The sequence below is a fragment of the Convolutriloba macropyga genome, chromosome 13 (genome assembly GCF_964194025.1).
Source record: "Convolutriloba macropyga chromosome 13, txConMacr16.3, whole genome shotgun sequence".
NCBI classification, from domain to species: domain Eukaryota; kingdom Metazoa; phylum Xenacoelomorpha; order Acoela; family Convolutidae; genus Convolutriloba; species Convolutriloba macropyga.
Window position 1 is genome coordinate 40,070,277 of NC_134480.1, and position 25,397 is coordinate 40,095,673.

At 35.6% G+C, this 25,397-nt stretch overlaps 1 protein-coding gene across 1 annotated transcript; it reads right to left on the reverse strand.

The window, feature by feature from the left end:
* Window positions 1-5,979: 5,979 nt before the first annotated feature.
* LOC142352213 (uncharacterized) lies at window positions 5,980-25,397 on the reverse strand. The gene is made up of 2 exons (XM_075404647.1): window positions 24,463-25,397; window positions 5,980-8,136 (listed from the first exon to the last, which is right to left on the reverse strand). Exons 1-2 carry the CDS (start codon window positions 24,640-24,642, stop codon window positions 6,670-6,672), a joined length of 1,647 nt encoding a protein of 548 aa, XP_075260762.1. The 5' UTR covers window positions 24,643-25,397; the 3' UTR covers window positions 5,980-6,669.

Here is a 25,397-nt window from a genome sequence, read left to right on the forward strand (position 1 = left end):
ATGGCTCATCTTTTAACAACTTAAAATGTGCGGAAACGGTTTTTTTCTGTTTTGAAATGTTTGCAGCCACTGCATTTTACTTTAAGAAAAACACGCTTCGCTGTCTTCGCTTCAATTGGTTTCATGAAATTGAGCTAAACATATGAACTCGTTCTTCGGCCATAAGTATTTGCTAGCCTGTTTGTTTCTATTGATTATGCATTGAAAAAAAATGCTGCTCAATTAAAACTGCGGTCTGCTTTTAGAAGCTGTAACCAAGCTGTGTGGAACAAGCCGATATGCATTCAGAAGAGCAAAAGATGGAGCAAACCACCTTGGACTCTATGAGCGCGCCTGCTCAAGTCACGATTAAGAACTGTCAAGAACTGTCAATTCGACTATTAATTGCTCAAAAGTTTTCAAACGTCTAAGCAATCGCTGAGTTGTATATTGTTTAGCACCACTAAGAAGATGAACCATGGCTGTGCTGCCTAATTTTTTTCAATCTTTGCCTTTTTTCAGAGGTTCAATGTATCGAGCGCAGGTGAAGTTTTTCAAAAACAAAATTGTGAAGTGGCAAACTCTAGCTAAAGTTGATCGTGAGCTTGTAAGCCAGTTCATCAATACTAACGAAATCGAGGCGCATAAACTGGAGTGTGAACTGGTTGATATTGAGTATCAATATGAGAAGGATCTCCGCGCCTTCTTGTTTGGTGAGTATCAAACTTCTTTGGAGACGGTTTGTTTCAAACCGGTTGTGTACCTGTCGAGCAATCAATTTGACAGTCTCGGCGTTTTTGCTAGGCAAACTATTTCAGCTGGTACATGTATAGGAGGACTTGTTGGGTTTTTAAGCGAGTTTGATACAGATGTGATCGAAAATTTCAATGACTTTTCGCTCATTCAAAGTGACCGGTTAAAAGTTCTTTGGCTAATGTTAGGGCCCATATCGTTTGTTAACTCATCATGTGTGCCAAATGTAAAGTACGTTCGCCTTGATAAAATAATGACTTGTGTTGTTTTAAAAGACATTCAAGAAGGTGAGGAAATTTTGGTTCTGTATGGCCGACACTATTTTGGTGATTACAATAGCGAGTGTGGCTGTCCTCATAGCACTAAGCATGGTAATCCTTTCCCTGAAACTCCTCTACCAAGTACGAGGAAACGAAAAACTTCTGCTGCGGCAGAAAGTTTTCCCGATCCTCAACCAGAAATACTTAGGCATGTAAATCTTACACCGAATGAAGTGGCGTCTTGCTATGGAAGGCGTGGTCTGGTCACTGATTTTGATGAACTGGAAAATACAAACAGTTCCTTTTCAGAACTTAATTACAGTGAACTTTACAGTTTTGCGGAAACTATTGACGATGAGGTATTTTCACGTGTAGAAGGTGACAATCCATGCAATGAAGCTTTTGTTCAACATGAAAGTCTGATTGATGAAATTTTGAACTCTAGCGGAGGATTTGTGAATATAGAACCGCCATTGATTGCATCAACTCCCATGCATTTGGTCAATTTTGAAAATGATTTTGAAATTGTGCAGCCTAACTATGAAATTGAGCCCAAAGATGCTAACATATATTTAGAGTCAGTTGAGTTATTTGCCGGTTCGGATTTATCGTACGAATGTTTTCATGCGAACTTTGATGCGATCGCCCGCAAACACAAATTTTCAGAAGCGGCAAAAAAAGAAGCTTTAAGATTAATTGGTTTTGCTCTTCCGTCACCCAATAACCTTTTTGCTAGGAAACCAATACTGTATCTTCCCAATATTATCAAAACTGAGTTTGAGGACGAAAAAATCTTTAGCATTGATCTAATTGGTCAGTTTGAAAAAATTTTTGAAAGAACCTCTGAGTACATTCTAGAGTCGTGGGAATCTAGTTGCCCTTGGGCTAGTGCATTAGATTGCTTCATAAATGGTGAGGTGCAGCTTGTTCTGAATTTCGATGGAGCGTCCATTTTTTCAACTAGAACCATAGCTATCTGGCCTATGTGGGTTCAGATATACAACCTGCCGCCCATTTTACGCGGAGCGTTCGAAAACATGTCTCTCATGACATTGTGGTATGGTCCTTCAAAACCTGACATGAGGAAACTTTTAAGGAAAATAACCATCGATCTCGAGTTTTTAACAGCAAAATATTACTCATTTGAAAAATTAGGACGGGTAGTTTTCAAATTGCGTTGTCTCATCTGTGATATGCCTGCTAAGGCATTGTCATTGGCCATGAATCAGTTTAATGGACGTTTCAGCTGCCCTGTTTGCCTCATAAGAGGAATAAGGGACACTAACCGAATGTTATTTCCTGTTAAGGCTTCATTAAAATCTCGTTCAGCAATATCGTTTTTAAACTGTGGCAAGCTTGCTGATAATTGTAAAGAGGTTGTCCTAGGTGTAAAATCAAGCACCCCTCTGAATACTGTGTTTTGCTTTCCTTGGGACGCCCCCTTTGATCCTATGCATCAAGTGTTTTTGGGGACTGCAAAAACTTGGTCTAAAATGCTTTTAGACGCTGTGAAAAAAGTAGAAACATCTGTTTTGAAAGAGCGGATGTTTGAATGTAACATTCCCAGCGAAATAAAACATCGAGTCAGATCCCCAGACGAGGTCAAATATTGGAAAGCAGCGGATTTTAAATTATTTTTTTTCCATATTGCACCTATCTGTGTTACCGAAAATATAATCCAGCCGCGATTCATTAAATGTTTTGAGAAATTCATGCAGCTCTCTTTGGCCATCAGGCTTCTTTCAAATGTTTCAGTAAAAGAAGATGATCTTATTGAAGCGGAAAAATTGATTAATAGTTTTTTTGAAGACTTTGTTGACACTTTTGGTTTGTCGTAACAGTCATTCAATTTTCATTCGATGAGACACTTGGTAGAACAAGTTCGCCGAATTGGGCCTCTCTGGTTGTTTTCCGCGTTTGCATTCGAATCGGCCCATAATCAGTTGTTATCAGCTGTCAGTGGCACAATTAGGAATCTGGAAAAAATGCTCGAAAAATTTCTTCAACATCAGTTTTCACATGTAAGCCTTAAAAGCCATAATATTCTTATTCGGTCTCTCAGAACAACAGTGCCAAAGGAAAATTTTGTGTTGTTTACTAAAGTAACCGAATGTTGCCTTACTAAGTTTCCTTTTCTCGACAAATCGTTGTATCAATCCCGATATAGCGATGGAATTGGTAATATTTTTGCTTCTTTATCCTACGTCAAATTATCGAATAACTTGGCGCAATGCATTGCAAAGCTCTCGTGTGGAAGTTTTGTTAAAATTGAAAGTTTTTATCAGTCAACTAAAATGTACGCAATTGTCAGATTTTACCTCACAATTGAAAAGATGCGCATCACGAAATTGAACTCCCCTTTCTTTTACTGGCTCTCTGATTTAGGCGAACTTCTGGCTATAGATGCCTCTGAGTTAAAACGTAAATGTGTTGTCCGAGATGTTGGTCAACATCTGGTTATCAGTGTAATGGAGGAAGGTTATGAACATAATTGACCATTTCGAATAGCTGCAACTGTGGTACAGCTAGAATCATAGATTCAGGTTTTTGAAATATCTTCTGTAATATTAAATAAAAAATTCATGTTTTTGTCTACTAAAAAATCTCGAGGTTCTGTGGTCCCCTTTTGTTTAGGAAGTCGATTTCTACAAAAAAGGTGTAACAGCAGGAATCTGGTATGGAATTACTTGACTGCACACTCTTGTTCAACTACTCCACACGAAACAAGCTCTACTCTACAACTATACGAAAGTGTACAACCAGTCTCGGTTGCGGAAATCAAAAATGCACTAATTGTTCTTAAGAAGAAACACAAACTATTTAAAACTCTTGATCTCTTTCTTAAGGTTTTTTACGAAGTGCTTGTTTCAAATAATTCTTGTTCGCCAAAACTGCTTGCTGCAACTGTGGTACAGCAAGCTACTATGTCTAATTTTGATTTGTTTATTTAATTTTGTATTCTCTAAAAACATCTGTTAACTTACCTTTCATCAGTCACAAATAGTGAATCTGTTATTTAAAATGTTTGTGAATTCATTAAACGGAAAAAGCTAATTAATTTTGACTGTACGCTTTGTGATTAATACTTTGATTACAAAGGCTACGCTCTCACTCTTTTAAATCAAAATTTGTCTGGCAAAGTTTCGCCCGATGAACTTTATATCTAAATATGTTGAAAATTTTATAATTTGATTTGGCTTTGGCAGGATGTAGCATTAATTTTTGCCTGTATTGCTACTTCAATTTCATTCTTTAGTTTGCTCTTGAATGAATTTTCACTTAACACTCTGGAGCCCAACATTGTTGAGCCTGTTTTCCAACGTGAAAATATCGTTTCCGTTTGGTAGAACAGGGTTTTTTCTTGTAGAACACTGCTTTCTTCTTGTAAACGTTGTTGTTTGTTCAAACCTTTGCTGATCGAAATACCAAATAAATAAAAGCAATACGAAATCTTAGTTTTTTGATTTAATATTTGAGAACGTAGCCTTTCAAGTTGAACATTACAACCTTTCTTACACTGATTGCTACCAATGTCTCTGTGCCTTAAATTTCAAAATGAACGTGACAGAATCATAATTCAAGTTTTAGTTCTCAGTTTTTACATCGTGTGAGTTCCTTGAGCAAATTAGGTTTTCAAAATATTTGCCAAAGACAATCCTTCAAAATCTTCTCAGTCGTTTTAGCGACTCATGTATCTTCATAGGTTCTTAGCAATGTACAGAAAAACTTGGAGATGCTTACAAGATCTGTTATACCTAACGAGATCAAATTTTTCTGTATTAGATTCTATTCATCAGCTCTTCCAAAAGCCTTAATCTTAAAAGAATGTTTTGTGTCTTATAAGATTCTTATAAGATCTGGCAAGATAAGTTTAATCTTATAAGAATAGTGTGTGCCTTATAGGATTCTATTATGATCATACAAGATCTGCTTCAATCTTAGCAGAATAATGTGTGTCTTGTAAGATTCTTGTAAGGACTTACAAGATTTGTTTTAATCTTGTAAGAATAATGTGTGTCTTATAAGAGTCTTTTAAGGACTTACAAGATATGTTTTAATCTTGTAAGAATAATGTGAGTCTTATAAGATCCTTATAAGATCTTTCCAGTTGTTGCTACTCTTAGGAACTCTTATAAGATTAAAACATATCTTATAAGAATCTTATAAGATCTTACGAATTTTCACAACTCTTATAAGATCTTATAAGTTCTGAGTAAATCTTGTAAGTCTCTTATACAATCTTACAAGATTAATGCATTAACTTGTAAGGGCAGATAAGAATCTTATAAGATCTTATAAGATTTGCAATGGTCAATGACTAGGGTGCTTAACAAAAATTGCTTAAGACGTAAAAATATATTTACAAACTATTTTTTTACAATAATTTAATTCCAAAACATTGGGCATAACAGTTGACATATATCAATAATATCAAATATCAGTAGCAAGATAGCGAAAATGTTAATAAAATAAATACAAGCGTACTATCAACACTTTGCGTGGATGCGAAATAAGGCACAGAAACTTGATTAATTTACTTGAAAAGACACTCAGTTTTGGTTCAGAAAACCGGAAATAGTTAGAGCTGTTTTATATAAATTCAACCAAGATATGGCGGGTCCTTCCCATTATAGCGCCCATAGCACTAACACTCCCCCCCCCCCCAAGCCTGGTTGACATGGAACGTCATTATCCCATAATTACATGGTAGTTATACCGTACCGGGGATCGATGTGAGGGGGGGGGGGGAGGAGGAGTAATAAAGGGAATTATCCAGTATCGCAATTAATTCCACGCTGGAAAAGATAAAGAATGTAATTTAACAAAAGTGAGAATGGCAGTTTCGGAAAGTTATATTAATGTTTGTTACTGAACACCATTTTACAATTTTTGAGCTTTTCTTATAAACTTTTTGAATTTCAAGAATTTATAATTTTTTGAATTTCTCTACCAATTTGATTGTGAAGTTGATTGAAATTTTGCTCGGATTTTTTCTATATTTTATTTGCTCAAAAGTTGCGTTCTAACTAAATTTTATCATAAAAATGAGGTAACAGATCTTTAAACATACGTGACACAAAATACTAAAATTTAAGCGTATAATTTATTGTTTGCGGCTGTTGTGCACAAATAAGTTAATTGAAATTGAGTATATATTGATTGTAAGCACCTAAGATGTTTCATAACAACAAGACTAAACAAGAAATACTTCATACAAATATCTTAAATAATTTCAGTATCATTCAATATTTAAACACGTTCACGAAAATGTACTACAACGCGTGAAATCATTTTTCACAATTCGAGGCACTGTTCTGAAATTTATTAAGTGATACAAGACCATAATTGGTTTATTATAAGTAGTTGCTAAATTAGTACAAGTTTATAACAAAACTTGGTTTTCAAATTAAAAGGCACTTAATAATGAGGCAAAATGATTAGAGCATAAAACATTCAACTTGGGAATTCAGCTTAGTTGATTAATTAAATCTGAATTGATTAAAGCAAAAAGCTTGGAAAAAGGAAAACTAAAATTTAAGCACAGTTCTAAACACCCTTTCAAAATTGAGTTTCCTAAATGATATGTGAGCGGCGGCTTTCTATTGGTTACTTTCGTTGCATTCCCAGCCAATCAAATTTCAGCATTCTTCGATTGTTCTAGAATGTTCGGGTTTGTTCACAGTTCTAGCAGATTTTTAGGCAGGAAACTGAACACAACGTTGTTGTTAGCGTTAACCCCGTACTGGTTGGCATTTTCAGGATGCCAGATGGAAGCTAATGATTGTTTGGTTAAGAAACTGGATCCAATGAAATGCTCTTTTGTGATGTCGTAAGGACTCAAATCGGACTTGATCGGGGTTCCGATTGGGGTGACGGGCGCGTTCGGGTCGCGTTTCGAGTTCGGGTTGGCCTCCATGCAATTATCGGGTATTTGAGGCATATCGACGCTGATTTCTACAGAAGCTACCTTTGGTTGAACAAGATTCGCATCAAGCTTCACCAACGTTTTCAAGTCTTTCGTCCTTTTCGCAATTTTGGACTGATCTTCGGAGTTCTGACGACTCATTCCCGAGTTTGGACTGGCGATCTGTGGATTGGAAACTCGGCTTTCCTCGACGTTGTGTACAAAATGGCACCTGGAGCCGTACTTACAATACCCGGTCGAGTGATAAGCGTTGCACAATTGGGTTTTGTACTTTGGGTGTTTTTCCACCTGGCGCAATTCAGGAAGTCCGTGGGCGAATTGGCACCTGCTTCCGTATTTGCACCAGTTGTGATCCTCGTATGCTCGGCACAACTCAGTTTTGTATCGTTCTGGTTTTTGTTTCCACACCTTTTCCTTCTCGGATTCCGATTTAGGTCTGGTTCCGTTTTGGCTTTCCTCGAAATCCTGATACTCTTGCTGGGATGATAGCACAGTATGCTTGTGACCAACTCCAACTACGCTTTTTTGATCGAAACTTTTGGGTCGACTAGGTGATCCGGGTCTTCCGTTTATCATTGATCGTGCCTTTCCAATTTGTTGATTTTGCGATTGCTGATGGTGGACTAAAGCCGGGTGAGGGTAGCTTGCTTCAAAGACAGGACTTCCGGTCGGTGGAGAACCCGGGCTAGAGTGCATTACTGGCGATATGGGGTAACTGCCCATAGAGCTACTTCCGGGGGAGTTACAATCGCCCATTCCAGTGATACCCCAGTTAGGGTGTTTTTGATTGGCTACCACGGCTGAAAACAAAGTTGGCGAAGCTTGAGCTCCGTGAAAACTACTGACCAAGGCCGGGTTCCACTGTCCAGGGTTAGAGTACTGAGGTTGGAACCCTATGGGAGGTGAACCCGAGTGGGCGGCGATGATGGCGGTGGGTGGGGTCAGTTTTGGTTGAGGGTTCATAGCTGGAAGCAGGCCCAAAAGTGCAAGTTGGTCTTTAGTTCTCATTTGGGATGCTGGACCAGTACTCAGAATGTCTTGATGATGTTGTTGATGACGTTGATGTTGGTTCTGAATAGTCGGAACCAGATTACTTGACGATGTTGAGGACACGAGTTGTTGTTGATGATGATTGAAATGTTGATGGTTCGAGTTGTGATAGGATGTCAATTGATTGTTTTGGTGGTTATGATGACTGATGTGATAATTTAGGGATAACTAAACAAACAAACAATGTAATATGGGAACGCAAACAAAAACAAACCATGAAAAGGAAGATTTCCTTTCCCGCCTGGCTTTATAAAAGTTTTAAGAGGTCGTGGAACGATAATGGCTCAAGTTATCAATTAGATCTCCGATGATAAAACTGCTTCTTTTGTTTATTGTTTTCACAAGTGATATTTAGATTAATAAATAGAGCAAGATAAAGAGAAAAGATTTAAAATAAATAAAAGAAAGATGGTTTGTTCTATTATTTCTACTCAGCTACGATATAACTTAAATTGAAAAATGTAAACTGAAAAGTGAATCTATAAAAGTTATGAAGCACGCAAATCAATTTTTGATAAAAACGTGATGTTTCGAGCGCGTAAAAACACGTTAAAGACCTGTTCAATCAAAATCTTTAATATACTCTATATTTTATAATAACTCAAGCTAGTTAGTAGCGAGCATACCTGTAAAGTTAATTGGCAAAAGAAACTCGTTTTAAAACCAAATTAATTTCACAAGACTCAAAATCAAATAAATCGTATTGCATGAGCGTTAACTTGTCATTAACAAGGCCCCACGCAAATTTATAAGTGACTCCCCTTTATTATTTATTAGTACAGCCCCGGGCTTTACTGAAGCTTAAAAACTTGAGATTTACACAAGCCAACAACAGATTTTTTGAATAACTTTAACAGAAAATACCTGAACAATAGAAAAACATATTTGTTATCATAATACGGCGCATCAACCAGTGATATTCGACTAAGCAAACATAATAACTGAAATTTTTGAAGCAACCTGAGAAATATTTAGGACATTTCGGATTTTATATTTAATCAATGCAAACAATTAATCAATTGAACATATGAAAGGCAATTTTCACTTTTCAACATGACAAATATGGCTCAATATTTTACTGAAGATTCCTTTTCAGGTAAACAAAAATCAATAAACATTTTTAGCTCCTTTGAAATCTTCTTGATATTTGGCACATTGACAATTTCGCGAGTGTGTGTTTGTGTGTTGTATAATTTATATGACGATATAACCAATGTGTCAAATTACCCAATGCCATTATGCCCAATTAATTCCCTTTGCACTTTTCGTTCTATTATCTGATTACAAATTAGCACTCGGTTTTTCAATTATGTTTTTTCATTAAGCTGATAATTTAATCCATATTTGGTTGTAATATTTTCATGCCAAGTCACAAAATTATGCTAAATAATCGTTTTGATAGTTACAACTTTAGGATAAAATTATCGGGTGTTTTGGTTATTTTGTCATACATTGGGTCAGCATTGGGTATTTTGTACAGAAAACGTTGCAAAAACGATGACCTATAATTATATGCGTTTTTGAAAATCTTTCCTGTTGCGACAGTATTTCAATAGTCTAATCTTGTTAAAAAAATTAACCGAAAAGCTGCGATTTGATTTTAATCAATCACATGTCTTGGTTTTAACTTGGGAAAAAAATTGGAGGTTTTGCCATAAAGATTTTACGGCACAATAATACACATTAACAAAAAAATTATTGATGAAAATTTTTTTTTCATAAAATCAGCATAGAAATTGTTCAACTTGTAGAAAACGAACGGCTTCTAACAGACATCCGATGACTAATACTGTTGGTCAGCAGGTACGCAGAAAACGCAATCAATTAATATGAGACGAGATGCAAAATTTGATTAAAAACTCCTAATATATCCAGCAACTGTATCCAATAAATTATTAGGCGGCAATTTGGCAATGAAGTAGTTGCTGTTGACCACTCTGACCAACGTTAGGATTGAAACCTTTAGAGAAAGATGAAAAATTGTATCAAATTGTTCTAATTTGGTCTTCGGTCTCTTAGATTTAATAAAATGGCGAATTAGGTTTTTTTTTATTGGAGGGCAATAGTTTTAATACCAATACCAATACCAATTTATAGCACACTTGTAACAAAATAATCAGTTTGTTTCCCAGTTTAGTGGGTGCATATTATTTGCAACCCCCGACACTTGTGCAACTTTTTTTACACAATGATTTACTATATAACTACACGGGCTTTGTAACTGGGGGTTCATAACGTAATGTGGGTGCATACGGAAAATATCCCCGAATTTAATCCCATCATGTGTCAATTGTACATTCCCTTTTTCAAGACAAAAATTCAAAGAATAGTCCGACAAAAAACCTTCGTTGAAAAAACCAAAATAATGAAAAAACACCAGAAAACCAAAAAACCAAATTTTGATTATAAATTTTAGTGTCCTTTTCAATTACCAGAAACCAAGGAATTAGATGACATTTAATCTTTTCTCGACATTTTGGAGAAGAAGGCGTTGCAGTTGTTCAGTAAGCAATAAAAAAATCGGCAGAACATTATTGTGAAACTGACATTTAATCCTTTCTCGACAATTTGGAGAAGGAGGCGTTGCAATGGTTTAGTAAGCAATAAAAAAATCGGCCGAATATTATTGTGAAACACTTTATAGATTTTTTGAGTACCTTTACGGAAGTAATGAGGTACTTCTATTGTTATGGGACCATTAGTTTTAAATTTTGCAGTACACCATTTGTTTTAAATAAACTAGAATCATTCGGAGAGATATGTAAAAGTCCTTCTTGTGATGAGACAGAAAACTGGAATGTCGGATTTTAATAAAATCTACTCAGTTGTGATTAGGAAAACATCACTTATAATAGAATGCAAACTATTTATTAATCAGCTGATAAAAATTTAATGATAAACTAATTCAAGAAATTCAAACTTGGTTAGACACTGTTCAGATCAGCACTTCGAATGAGATAATTGGCCTGCCATATTTGGCTGAAATCTTTCTAACTCTCTATAAACTAAAAAATTAATCTGTTTCAAAAGTTTCAAATTAAATAGACTCAAGTTTCTTTTTTATGAAAACAATTCAGCCATATCTTGATGACGCTGAATATCAACACATAATCTAAAATTTAGAAAACAATAAATTCGATTGCTATACTTAACTAATAATATTTTTGGTTGGTTACGTTTGAGCTCTGAAAAATCTCGACATTTTGTGAGGTCATGAATTGATGATATGATTTCACCATACGTGCACATTTTACCTTAAGTTGGTCAAACTGTTTTTTGAACTATTCATTTCCTTACTTTTCTGTGTTTAATGCGCAAATTGAATTCACATATAAATCGAATCTTTTGATGACACTAGTTTATCAATAGTTTGGCCTTTTTGGACTGATGAGTTCAATTTTTGGAAATAAGACATTCTTGGAGAAAACCCAAACTTGGTTTAAGTATTAATTCTAAGAGTTCTCAAAAATGTTACAAAAATGTCAACGGAAATGAAGTGCTCAATCGGCCCAGATCTAAACTCATTGATGAAAATAAGCTCGTTCAAAAAATAATGAAAAAAAATTAACACTTCCAAATACTGTCCTCGTCAATTTAATTTTTAACGCATGTCGTTGGCTCCTGGCACAAAAATTTTGTGTATTCATACAAAGAACATAAATTCTTAGTATGATCTTCCAATGATTAGTTAGAATCATACTTGGTCTTTTTACGGTTAGAAAAACAAATACGATCTTCGCATAATTAGACAACTTCTGCTATGTTTTAATACCAAGTTGAACTTTTGGCTCTAAGTTTTTGTCTTTGGCCATTGGTTGATGCTATACACAATATTTTTTGCATTAAGCAAAAAAAAGTAATTCGTTGATACGCATTGACGTTCCTGGGATTGATATAATTTATTACGAAGCAAATAAGTTTTTAAATATTTTTTTAAATGAAAACCACCGCTTTTCTCAGACATAAATTTTGTTCTGATATGCCTGACTAAATTATACGTATTTTGTTTAAACTTTCTGCACATATATATTCCAAAAATAATTACCGAGAACTGAAAACTTTATATTAGTTATTTAAGCCAAAAAATGGGATCTTTTCAACAATTGCCCCCCCCCCCCCCTTGGTACCTAGTAGAGAATCGCCGCCCCTTTTCTGCTATACTTTACCACAAAATTAGTTGGCCTACAGTTTAGATAGCCGAATATCAGTTTAAGCGCAATTGCAGACCGCTGTTCACGGCCGCGGTGTGGGTTGTAATCCGGAAATCGGGGGTCGTTTATCGAAGCGCGCCCAACGACCCGCCTGTCGGAAATTCTTTTCGCTTTGTATTCCAATTCGGCTAATTGCCCTAGCTTGGCGCATTTTATTCTATCCAGGTTAACATAGTATGAGCATACAAGGAAAGTTATTAGTCGTCTCTGATTGGTTAATAAATCACTCGCTTAAATTCTATTCAAGAATAGCCCCCCTTTTGCAAAAGGGGGACAATTGTTGAAAAGATCCAAAAAATGTTTTGACAGTTTTCATTCTCATGGTATTTTTTATGTTTACTAACAGTCATTTTTGATCTGAGCATTACTGCTAAGGTTCCATAAAACTATATAAGACTTAGTATGATAACCAAGAATCAAATATGACTTATTATGATTACTAAGACTCTTTTATGGCGTTGAAAACTTACATCGCAGTGATATCGCAGCAGTTTAACATTATTTTATTGTATTTTCATCAATTCAAACATTATGTTGTAATTGATTCAAATATTTGAGCTTTGATTGTTCTGATGCTACAAGTCTTAGTCATACTTTTGTTTACGGCTAAAAATCACAACAATGTTACACCTCTAACAGTTTTACGATCTATCTCGATGTGAACAAGTAACTGCAACTATCGCCTCTACAACCAAAGTTACTATTACAACCGACCATTACGGTGCTATAGGAATGTTGGCCGACAGAGGGGTTAGCCGACAAGGAAATGTGAGAAATTTAGTCAACATTCAAGTCTATTTGGTCAGAAATTGTAGTGGTCAAGTTATTTATATTTCGTCCAGCCATTATTACAATTGGCTGGCGGTCGGATTGTCGGCTTATATACTTAGTTTTTATTTTTCGGCTATGTTCCCTGTAGGCTAAATTAGCGATCAAACATATATTTTTGTCAGATTTGATTTAGTATGTACGTTTTTTGACTTCGAATTGAAGAAGAGTATCTCTTAGCTATCAGTTCGAAAGCTTTCTTGACAGACATTGTCCACTATCTCATACCACACCACCCTCAAATTACAAACGCGTATTTGTACATGTGATTGTAGATACGCTTCATTTATTTTTGTACAATTTGAAAACTATAGTACCATAAAAAGAAGTTTTTTGCTGAAAGCGACAACCATATATAAGAAAGTCACATGCAAATATATGCATAATTATGTACAATCAAAGTGAATTAGAGAATAAAAAATTTTAAAAAAAATGATTCATTGTAAGCAAATTATAATTTGATAAGTGGTATTTTTGCTCTACTGCTTGGGGTGCGAAGGCCAAGAACTATCTTATTGAGCATTCTTGATTTTGAGAGCTTTCAAAAAGTTACGGTTGAGGTGATCAGCTATCATTCGATGTCAAAAAAACAGCAGCTGTGAGCATGAAGCAATTTCATCACGCCCCCAAAAATGCAGCTGTTTTGAGGCGTGTAGATTTCACATGCTTAAATTGTCGCGTTTTTGATGAATAACTATGAAAAAATGATGTAATGTTAAATTTTTTATTGCTCAAATTATTTGTCTTCTATAAGATATGGGATATTTTCTGTTTGTGCCCCCACCCATTTTAATGGGTGCATATCATTTGTAACCCCCAGACACAAGTGTCATATTTTTACATACTGATTTTCTATGCAACAGCACTATGACGGGGGTGCATAACGTACTGGAGGGCACAAACGGAAAAGATTGAAGAAATCAATTATTTGTTCCGACTTACTTTTAATTTTATAATTAGTCGTTCGGAAATGGGAGGGAGAGGAAATGCATACTCAAATAGTTTTTTTCTGCTGAGTCAATGCTGATCGATTGATATATTTGACGAATTAGGATATGAGTATTTTCAACAACAAACACGGAGAGCGTAGAATAGTTTGATAGATTTTTTCCAATTTACATTTTACATGAGGGGTTAGAGTCTACAGATGTAGTTTTGTTATTTTTCGGGTTTGAAAAGAAGCAAAACTTAAATTCAAGACGGTACAGCAAAACGTGGCAAAAAATTGGTCCAAGTTGGTAAAACAATTTCTTAATATTCCACTTTTCAACACAAAATAGCATTTAATTCTGAAAAACTTATCCTTTGGGTTTTTTAAAACAATTTTCTACAATCAAATGCAACTATGCATTTGTTCGATCTTTAAACTGTTTTTATATAATAAAAAACAGATCACATCAGACACTGAAGCTGTAAATCTTCCCATTATCATTTCGTGTTTTGTATCATCAGACACTGGGCCGCTCAAAAAAGTTCAGGGGCAAATAGTAGCTAATTCAGTAGTTATCTTAATCCATTATTCAAGATCGAATGTTTTCTGTTTGTGCCTCCTTTAGGGGTTATAATTATTGTTCCAAAAAATTGAAAATTTGGCAAATGTCTGCGTAGCATTATCTTGATGTTGATTTCTGATGATGCAAAACAAATTTTCGAATAACCTGTCGGTTCTTGACATCTAAAAAGTTAAGATTTTTTTGTTTTTTAAACCTATGAATGGGAGCAAGCGATTGGAATGCTGTGATAACACAAATTATCGAGGTTCTTTTTGGTTCAGAATCCGAAGCAAAAATGAGATCGATTTAAAATCCGGAGCAAAGTACGGGAGGAAAAATTGTTGATCAGGTAGAACTAGCAATTTTTCTAAATCTGTACTTTTCGGTTTTAGTATGATTTCACTACAACCAAATTGCATTATTTCAGCGTATTTCCAAAGGCGATTTATTTAAAACAAACAATCATATCTTACTCAACAAATTTTTCTCTTTTCAGAACATACACAAACCTATTCTCAGAGATTTTACAAGTTAAAAAGTCTGTCTGTTCAGATATTTCCAAATGAAGGTCTTTTTCTATCAAGTCATGATAGTTGATTAAAAAATGCAGCCGCCAGCAGACAACTGTTTTCGTTTTCGATCAGTTAGATCAAATTTAAGGTCTTCAATCGCAAAACAATCTTTGGATCGTTTCCATTTGGGGCCCCCACACCCCTCAGTACGTTATGCACCCCAAGTTACAGAGCAAGTTCCATAACATGATAAAGGTTTATGTGAACAAAATGGCACGTGCCATAATGCGCACACGACTTTTTAAATGTACATATATCTAAGGTGCCATCGCACTGCATTGATTTTGTGGATCTTTTCCTTTTGTGCCCCTCGACTTTTTATTTGCATCCCTCAGACGCACGTGCCATATTTTTAAATAATGTATTACTATGTATTGGCACGTGCTCTGTAGCTGGTGGTGCATGATAGGAGTAATTTGAAATAGACTGTGTTTTTAGAATTTCGAGTGCTTATTTCTTGGACGCTTATGATCACGTTTTTGAGAAAAAAGGTTGCTTTCCATTTGTGCCCCCAGTATGTCATGCACCACCAGCTACAGAGCACGTGTCATTACAGATTAAATAATTTTGTAAAAAATATGGAATATTTCTTGTTATAGCCCCCGGCTTAGTGGTCACATAACCTATAGCCCCTGAATCATGGTAAATATACCAGAATGGGGGACTATAATTTCATGGGGGGCTATAAGGGAAAAGACCCAAAATATGGCACCCACTAAGCGTGGGGGGCAAAAAAAGGTCCGAGAAAGTTTCAAAAATATTTATTTATAACTCTATTCTCAATAATACGTACATAAAAACGAGCAAATTAAAAAAAATGTCAGATCTTTTCCGTTTACGCCCTCAGTACGTTATGCAACCACCGTTACCGAGCACGTGCTATTACATTGTATATTATTATGTAAAAATATGGCACGTGCTTCTGGGGGTGTAGATAACATGTAGCCACTAAGCAAGGGGCACAAACAGAAAATATCGCAGATATCTTGTAACTATGGGTAAAGAAAGTACCTAGGGCATAGAGTTGAAAAGTTTATAGATCATTTCTTTTCCCCCCCACCCAGCTTATTGGGTGCCTATTGTTTGCAACCAACAAGCACACGTCACACTTTGTCCCAGAGTTGTTTACCTTGCAATAGCACGTTCTCTATACTAAGTGATGCATAACGAATTGACTGTGAACAAACGAAAAAAGTTTCTTAATCTTATCAGACCCGACATAACAGAAATTTGTAAGACCTGACACAACAACTTTTGTAAGATCATTTATCAGAAATTACGGAGTTTTGTGTCTGATAAGTACCCTAAGTACCCTTAACAAGATCTTACCCAATTAAAATTGTTGGATTATTGTACCAGCACCAACACTAGTATGATGCAGGATCATTGGGGACTTGGTGGCTACATTACTCGCCACATTAACTTAAACAGTAAGTTCTACAAAATTTGCTATTATTTTTTTTCAAAACTTGTAGATTTTTTGGGTTCGTTTTCGTTTGTGCCCAATACATTATTCATACCCCATTTACAAATCACGTATCATTAGCCAGGAAATCATTATGTAAAACAATAGCACGTGTGTCTTGGGGTTGCAAATAATATGCACCAACTAAACGGGGGGAGAAAAACGGAAAAGATTTTTTTTCTGATTATATATAAAGGTTCTTCTGGCAAAAAATTTTGGGTCTTTCCCATTATAGCCCCCCCCCCCCGGCTTAGTGGTCAGATAACCTATAGCCCCCCCAATCATGGCATTTATACCATAATGGGGGGCTATAATTTCATGGGGGGCTATAATGGGAAAGACCCAAAATTTTTGCCATTTTAGTCTTGCAGTACTTTAAAACCACTACAAAATCAACAAAAACGGCAAAAATATTGTACATTTTTCTTTTCCTCACTGTCAATTACAAAAGAATTTAACTTATAGCCCGTTAAATTCCACATTATGTTATATTTACCATCATCGGGGAAAAGGCTATACGTTTAATGACCACTAAGCTGAGGATTTGGCTTTTCAGAGGATTTGGCTTTTGAAACAGACAAAGATTCCTTGGTTTTTTTAATGTTCAAAACCGAACATACTAACTTTTTGCCTATAGGCCTGTATGCTTGGAAAGATCAGAACTAATACAGTCGAACTAGAATGATCATCCTGCATTTCAGTTGTGAAAAAAACGTTTGCCTTCTAACGACTGTGGTTTTATTTGTTAACTTTCACTTCATTATATGCAAATATAGAAAAAAAAGTGCCACTGATGTTGGGGGGAGGGGGAACTGTCAGGGGAGAGTGAGGGATGAGTTGGGTGTGAGTTTAAGCTCTATTAGACAATGAGCAAACATAATAACAAGCAACAAATGGTCGAGAATAAGAAAGAAGGATCTTTACCTTTTAGAAGTATCCCTTAAATCTGTTTGCTGTATCTTTCCTAATATGGCAGTGACCGTAATAGCATCTGCATGTACACATACGACAGTTGATGATGATGATGATGATAATATATGTTCGTATAAATATACACAAATACTTTAAATACGGCTCAAATATTTATATAAGATATAGCAAATCAACTTTGAGCAATCGCTAATCGCACGGGCTAAATTTGACTGATTTCCAATAAACACTCAACTTATTCTCAGCGGTTTTCCAACGATGACTCTTAGGAATAACTCCAAACAGACCAAACAAGAAAAAGCGCCACACGAGACTCAAAATAACCTAAAATGACTCATATACCGACAAACATGATACGAAGTCACGCTATCGGTCATGACTTCCTGGAAAGCGAATGGTTCATCACGTGACAAGGTTTAGAGGACAAAGTGTCAAGGTGCAAAGAGCAACGCAGTTCAAATTTGGGGTCTTTCCCATTATAGCCATCCCCTCATGAAATTATAGCACCCCCCCCCCCCCCCATTATGGATTTATTACCATGATTGGGGGGGGGGGGGGGGGGGGGGGGTTGGGGGGGGGGGGGCTATAGGTTATGATCATTAAGCTGGGGAGGGGGAGGGGGTTGCTATAGTGGGACAGACCCCAAATTTGACCCTGATCTGTACAGGGTCCAGAATAGCTTGTCCCCCAGTACAAGTGCCATTAAATAGAGTGATTATATAGCACATTATATGGGAGAGGAGAGGGGTGTTTTTTGGTGGGTCGATCACACCCCCCTCTTGTTTGTTCCTTGTGCCCGCTTACTTGGTACATAATTTTCGCGGGTCTTTCCATTCATCCAATGATAGCCCGGCCCAAGAAAATATAGCACCTGGTATGATATAAATCTTTTCCGTTTTTGCCCCCTCCAGTACGTTATGCCCCCCCCCCAGATACAGAGCACGTGTCATTAAATGGTAGATCATTATGTAAAAATATAACACGTGCATCTGCGGGTGCAAATAAAATGCCACCATTATGTTGGGGGGGGGGCAGTAAAGGAAAAGATCCCAATTTTGTTATCTTCATCTATAAATTTTTTTTTGTGACTGAAGATAAAGTTTTCTATCTATTTTGGGACCTTCTCCGTTAGTACCCCCCAGTACGGTACGCATCCCCAAATTATGCAGCACGTGTCATTACATTGTGAATCATGTAAAACGATGGCAGGTGCAACTCGGAAATGCAAATATTATGCACCAACTACGCTGGGGTTGGTGGTACAAACGGAAAAGATTTTGATATGGCACTGCATACAACTAGTATAAATGGCCAGCTTCCAAAATTGTTCTGATTCTAACAACAACGAAGGAAATAATGAGATTTGTTGAATCCATCTGTCCTCCACCTCCCCGAGCTTAGTGGGTGCCATCATATTTTAATATAATGAAATACCATGCATTGCCACGCGTTCTGTAATTGGGCGTGCATAAAGAACTTGGGGGAGGGGGTACAAACAGAAACGTCGATTTGTTTTAAACGTTCAGGTAGCAAAAATCTAGAGATCATAATAGGAAGATTCATCATGCCCTAGCAGGCTATACCAAAACCCTTTTCAGATCTCAACTTGATGATAAAATAATTAACAGGAGAGAAATGCACAAAAACAAATTGAAAATTTTCACTGTAGAACACCCAGCTACTTTTTTATTTTAAGATTATGATGGAACGATTCGTCACAATGTATATATATATATATATATATATATATATATATATATATGTATATATATATATATATATATATATATATATATATATATATATATATGTATAAATAAAAATATATGAATATATATTTATATATATATATATATATATATATATATATATAATGTGAAGAATCCTTGCACCATAGTCATAATATAAATAGGTAGCTGGTTGTTTTACAGTAAAAATTTTTCAAATTGTCTTTGCGTATTTCTCTCCTGTTGATTAATTTATCTTGAAGTAGAGATCTGAAAAGGGTTTCGCTAATAGCCTGCTAAGGCATGATGCATCTTTCTATTCTGATCTCTAGATTGTTGCTACTTAAAAGTTTAAAATAAATCGACGTTTTCTGTTTGTACACCCCTACCCCAAGTTCTTTATGCACGCCCAATTACAGAAAGCTTGGCAATGCATGGTATTTCATTATGTAAAAACATGATGGCACCCACGAAGCTTGGGGAGGTTGAGGCACAGATGGAAGGATTCAACAAATCTAATTATTTCATTCGTTGTTGTTAGAGTCAGAAAAATTTTGGAAGCTGGTCATTTATACTAGTTGTATGCAGTGCCATATCAAAATCTTTTCCGTTTGTGCCACCAACCCCAGCGTAGTTGGTGCATACTATTTGCAACCCCGAGATGCACCTGCCATAATTTTACATGATTCACAATGTAATGACACGTGCTGTATAATTTGGGGATGCATACCATACTTGGGGGGGTACCAACGGAAAAGAATCCAAAATCGATAGAAAACCTGATCTTCAGTCACAAAAAAAATTTGTTGATGAAAATCACAAAATTGGGATCCTTTCCGTTACTGCCCCCCCAGCTTTATTATTTGCACCCTCAGACGCACGTGCCATTTTTTCATAATGATTTACTATGTAATGGAACGTGCTCTTTAACTGGGGGGTGAATAAATGTTCTGGGGTGGGTGGGCACAATCGGAAAGATCCCAAAATTGGTTGAGATTTCGTACATTTGAATATCAAAAAGTTTTTATTTCGAGCACTATGGGGTCGAAAATTAATTTAAATTATATAGGATTCAGTCAAATAATTCTTGAAAAATTTGCCAGAAATCAGCGAGCAAATGTCGTTCAAACTACTTTTTTAAAAATTTTCTCATATTAACTTATCAATGTTGACCATTGAACTTAACAAATTGCTACACAAAATAAATGTTACGAAGCTCAATTGTCATTTCTGGCTTTCCCATTCGAGCCCTACAAAATTATACCACCCCATTATTGTTTAGTTGCCATGATTGGGAGAGGTTATGCATTATCCGACCAAAAAGCTGGGAGGGGAGGCTATAGTGGGGAAAGACACGTCTTGTCGTTGTTTCAAAGCTTATCAATTAACGTTAAAATATCGCAAGTGCATCTAGGGGGTGCAAATAATATGCACACACTAAGCTTGGAGGTGGCACAAACGGAAAAGATCCAAATAAATTAATTGGATAATTGGATAACACACAAATCAAAACGACACTTGATTGGCATATATGGTCACAAATGACACAGGAAAACTGACACAGATTACATCCAAGAACAGACGAAATTCACTCAGAACTGCAGAGTTAAAATTTCTCATAGCAAGTTTTGCTTGGACAGTTTTTGATAAAAAGAGCGCATATGAGAAAAAGGTAAATCAACAAACAAACGGGAGCTTTTCGATAGAGAAGACAAAATGAAACAAGTTCTACAATGTATGAATATTGTACGTGCGTTTTGTTTTGCCCAAACTCTTGAACACAACTGGTGTCAATTGAAACAATACATTTTTTGTTACAATGAAATCTTGCAAATTTACTAATTCGTTTATTTCCATTTTTGAAAGCTAACGATATTGCACATTTGTATCAGAATTAATCGTTTAACCACTATTTTTTTGCAAAATTAATTCAAACCATTCCATTGTATTTTTCATTAGTCAAGTTTTCGTGGTTTTTCTAACTATCTTAAAAAACAATTACTGCTTATTTAAAGTTCAAATGTTTGGGAGTGTTTTTTAAACAATGTTTCTATGGCGAAACAGTTGTAAATTAAAAAGATGTCATATAAGCGACGTGATCACATGTATTAGTATGAAAAAAATAAAGAGAGTCATCCAGCCGTTTCTAAAAACAAGCTCCTCAAAGCCTTCATTGATATCAGAGACTTTTTTTCACAGAGAAGACAGTCTGAAATATCCAAACGTTCTCGGAAAATCAGAATCATTGGGCCGTCAGAGGAACGCAGACAAAACAGATCCAAATAACAACAGAAGTCCTGTTATCTCTTGTCCAACATTTGGTAGGATTGATCCATGATCATATTTTGACTTATGCAAAGATAACTGGTCAAAATTTGCCTCCTAACTGGACAAAGACTAACAACCATTGTTCAAGCCACCTTTTCACAGCGTTTTTTGACCTATTGAAATCTCAGTATACGATGAAGTGCAAGCATTGTTTTTGATTGTGTTAAAAATCTTCTATAACAGACCTCTATCAGTGAAAAATAATTCAGTCAGATAATTTGTAACGGTTGATCAAATTAAATTTTTCCTGCCCTGTAAGCATCATAAGAGTCTTCTCTGACCTTTTCGGAAGCACTTTATTTGCTCTTCGCTTTAGCATTTCTCAAGATTTCTTAGAAAATTATTTATCAATTAAAACTCTCGTCTAATGACACCCGGACTTGAATCTCAGAGCTTCTGAGCGCTGAACCACCACATTTCAGGAGTAAAAACATAATTTAGTTCTGATTGTATTCTTCAAAATATTTTAAGTTTCTTTATGTGATTTATTTCTGCATTATGATTATATTGAGGTCATGGAGTTTGACAGGCTAAAATTGTACAGTCTGAAAGTTTTTCATACACCAAAATTGAGTCTGAGCAGAACAAAGTCATACTTTCGTAGTTATAACTAGTAATTACTATATTAGTATATACACACTATTTAAATTTAAGCTGTTTTTTTTTACTGGCCATCCTAAAAAACAGAATGTTTTTAAACTGATTCAGTGCTGATTTGGTCTGCCGCCAACCTCCGGGCAGTTCTAGCATAAAAACTTTGATGGACCAAATAATAGAAAGTTGTGCTTTTACAACTTCTTGATTTCTGAGGATAGGGGTCATAATGGGAAAGACCCGTCTTGTCTTTGTTTCAAAGCTAATTGATTAACCATAGATATTTTTCAACAGCAAAGACAAGAAAATTTGAATAACTTAGGCTTTTGATTGCCGACATGCTTTAAATTAATTGGATCTTTTCCTTTAGGGTCCCCGTACGTTCTGCTCCACGGTTAAAATATGGGACGTGTGTCGGGGAGTGCAAATAATATGCACCCACAAAGTTTGGGGGGCACAGACAAAAAAGATCCAAATGATTTAATTGGACAAAGGGATAATAAACAAATCAAGGGTCTTTCCCATTATACCCCCTCCCCAGCTTATTGGTCAGATAACCTATAGCCCTCCCGAGCTTGGTAATTATGCCATAAAGTGGGATATAATGAGAAAGACCCCAAATCAAAACGACACATGACGAAACGACAAAAAAAGTCATCTAGGCGTTTCTAAAAAAAGTTCTTCAAAGCCTTCATTGCTCTCAGAGAGTAGTCTTTTTTACAGAGAAAACATTCTCAAACATCAAAACTATCTCAAAAAAACTTTCTCAGAATCATAGGCAGTCAGATGACCGCAGACAGAACAGTTAAAAATAGCAACCGGAGTACTGTTATGGTAGGATTGATCCATGATCACATTTTGACTTATGTTGAGATATTTCCATCATTAGAGAAAGACTAACAACGATTTTTCAGGCCACTTTTTCACAACAGTCTTTGCGCTATTGAAATCTCAATACACAACGAAGCGCAATCACTGTTTAAGATTTTGTTTGGAAACCACTCATGAGTCACCCCTATCAGTGAAAACAAATCAGTCAGATAGTTGGGATAGACTGATCAAAACGTAGTTTTTCTGCAAGTGCTAGTGAGAAAGAGCATCAGGCTTTTCTCTTACTTTTTTCGGAAACGCGTTATTTGCCCTTTGTTTTAGCCCTTTTCAAGATTTCATAGAAGATTTTTTTCAATCGAAGCTCTCGTTTAATGACAGTATTAGGACAAAAATTTTTATAGACAGAATAATAGGGAGTTGTACTATTACAACTTCTTGAATTATGAAGTCAAACCTGGATTGGCATAGTTGCTATGATAAAAGAATTTGAGTTAAAAATTTGGAAATCTAAATGAACAGGGTATATAGTGTTATCTTCACTTCATGTGTTTTCATTGGGACAAAAAAATTTTGATATCTGTCAATGTAGGAGTATCCCTTGCACCAACACAAGATTTATCTCTTTATCTCTTGCTATTTATCTCTTTCATTAACTGTAGTTAATCGCTTGGTAGTTGAGTGATTAGTAAGACAGTTTTAATTTGATGCCATGCCTTTTCTAATGTTCGAAGATGAACGATTATTTGTAACTCATTGCCGCAGTTAAAATTTCGCCCACGAAATATACGAAATGAATTTTTTTGATCGGCTTTTCAGAAAAAAATGTCAAAACCCTTGTTTTTTGACCGGCTTGAACGTTTTTGATTATTTTTTGGAGATAGGAAGTGATTGTTTTTCAGCATTATTTATTAAGAAAAGGACAGTTTTTGAGCGATTTATAAACGAACGAAATGAACGTTTTTTAACTAATATTTTTTTAGGAGCTGACCTACCGAGGTGAAAAACTAGAAAACTCAATTGTGCATATTAGTTGATATCACAATTATGCCGTCGCACTGGATATCAAACTGGAGCTCAAAAAATTTAATGAATTATATGCGGGTGATAATCGCAAATTGAATTTATAGCGAGATAACTTCGCATTTGTATGATCATCGATATCATTCTATATTTAGCTTAATAAGGTAGTTTTTTTATATCTCTCATTCTGTATAATTATATCTCTTTTCTCTTCTGATGAAAACTAACTTCCATACGACTTTTATGCGCTCTAGTTTGTTCGGAGTGGGCTGTTTCTCCCACCAACTTGAAACCAATTTCAAACTGGTCACAAAAAGCTAAGTTTTCATCAGTTCTTTCTTTTATCAAATCTAACAATGCAAGTTGAAATAAATACTGCAACATAGAATAGATGGAAAAGCAGAAAAAGGAACGGAACGCGTTCAATTATTCGAATAAACATTTCATTCATATAGTGACGTGTGGGGGGGGGGGGGGGGGTTTCTAGACTTTTACCTTGTGAGGTTTTGGAGTGTTCGCGAACTTGTACTCGTGAATGCTCATTTGCTGCATCTGATTGGCCAACGACTGCTGAGCTGTTGACGACACGTGACTCCTTCCGCTACCCAGTCCCACAGAAGCATAGCCATCACTCATCGATCGGTTGTAGTTTGAAATTTGAGCTGCTTCTATCATTTTTTATTTTCCTTCTGATGGAAAAGAAATGAAAAGAATGGATAACTTTTAAAAATTCCACGAACACGAAGCAAATCAAGAACAACGACTTTTACGGTTGTTTTTCAATATTTTCAAATAAGCAAATATATAATTGAATTGTTGCCAAAATTTTTAAGAAAATTATCGAAAAATGAAAGAAAATTAGAAGGTATTTGAGGAATCGCTTAAAAAACAATTGAAAAGTCGTAAAATGGAGATAAATAAACTTTTGTCTTTGCTGGTAGCAAAAAAAAGAGCAACGCCACCTCAACTATCAAGTTCAAAAAATGATAGTAAAACTAATCTAATAAACTCAAAGAGTCAGAAATGGTTGTTGACCTGTTATTGATAAATACATTGTGCCAATTTAGAGAAGGATAATTGATGAGTAAATTAACTATTATAAAACGAAAAGGATAGTTCTTTCTTGAGAGTTTTTAAGTAATTCGTTAGCTCATCACGGCAAAAACTTGACCATAGCTGATACCATAACTATGCCAGGATCATAATTTATAAGCCATAGTTATGCCACACATCACTAACACATACACGCACGTATTAAACTATATACTCGCACTTCAATTTTTCAATGATTATTTGTGCTATAAAGCTTCAGATAGTTTTTTGTGGTTTTTATCGTTTTTTGAAGAAGTCAAACTGGAATGAAACTTATCTTAATTGAAGAACAAAATGCCACAACGTAAAGAGAACCAAAAATAGCCGTTTCTGTTAAG

Coding starts and splice junctions, on each gene's coding strand:
- LOC142352213 (XM_075404647.1), bottom strand. CDS start 24,642: ATGATAGAAGCAGCTCAAATTTCAAACTACAACCGATCGATGAGTGAT. Junction 8,137..24,462: donor ACACTCCAAAACCTCACAAG/GTAAAAGTCTAG, acceptor TTGTTTGTTTAG/TTATCCCTAAATTATCACAT.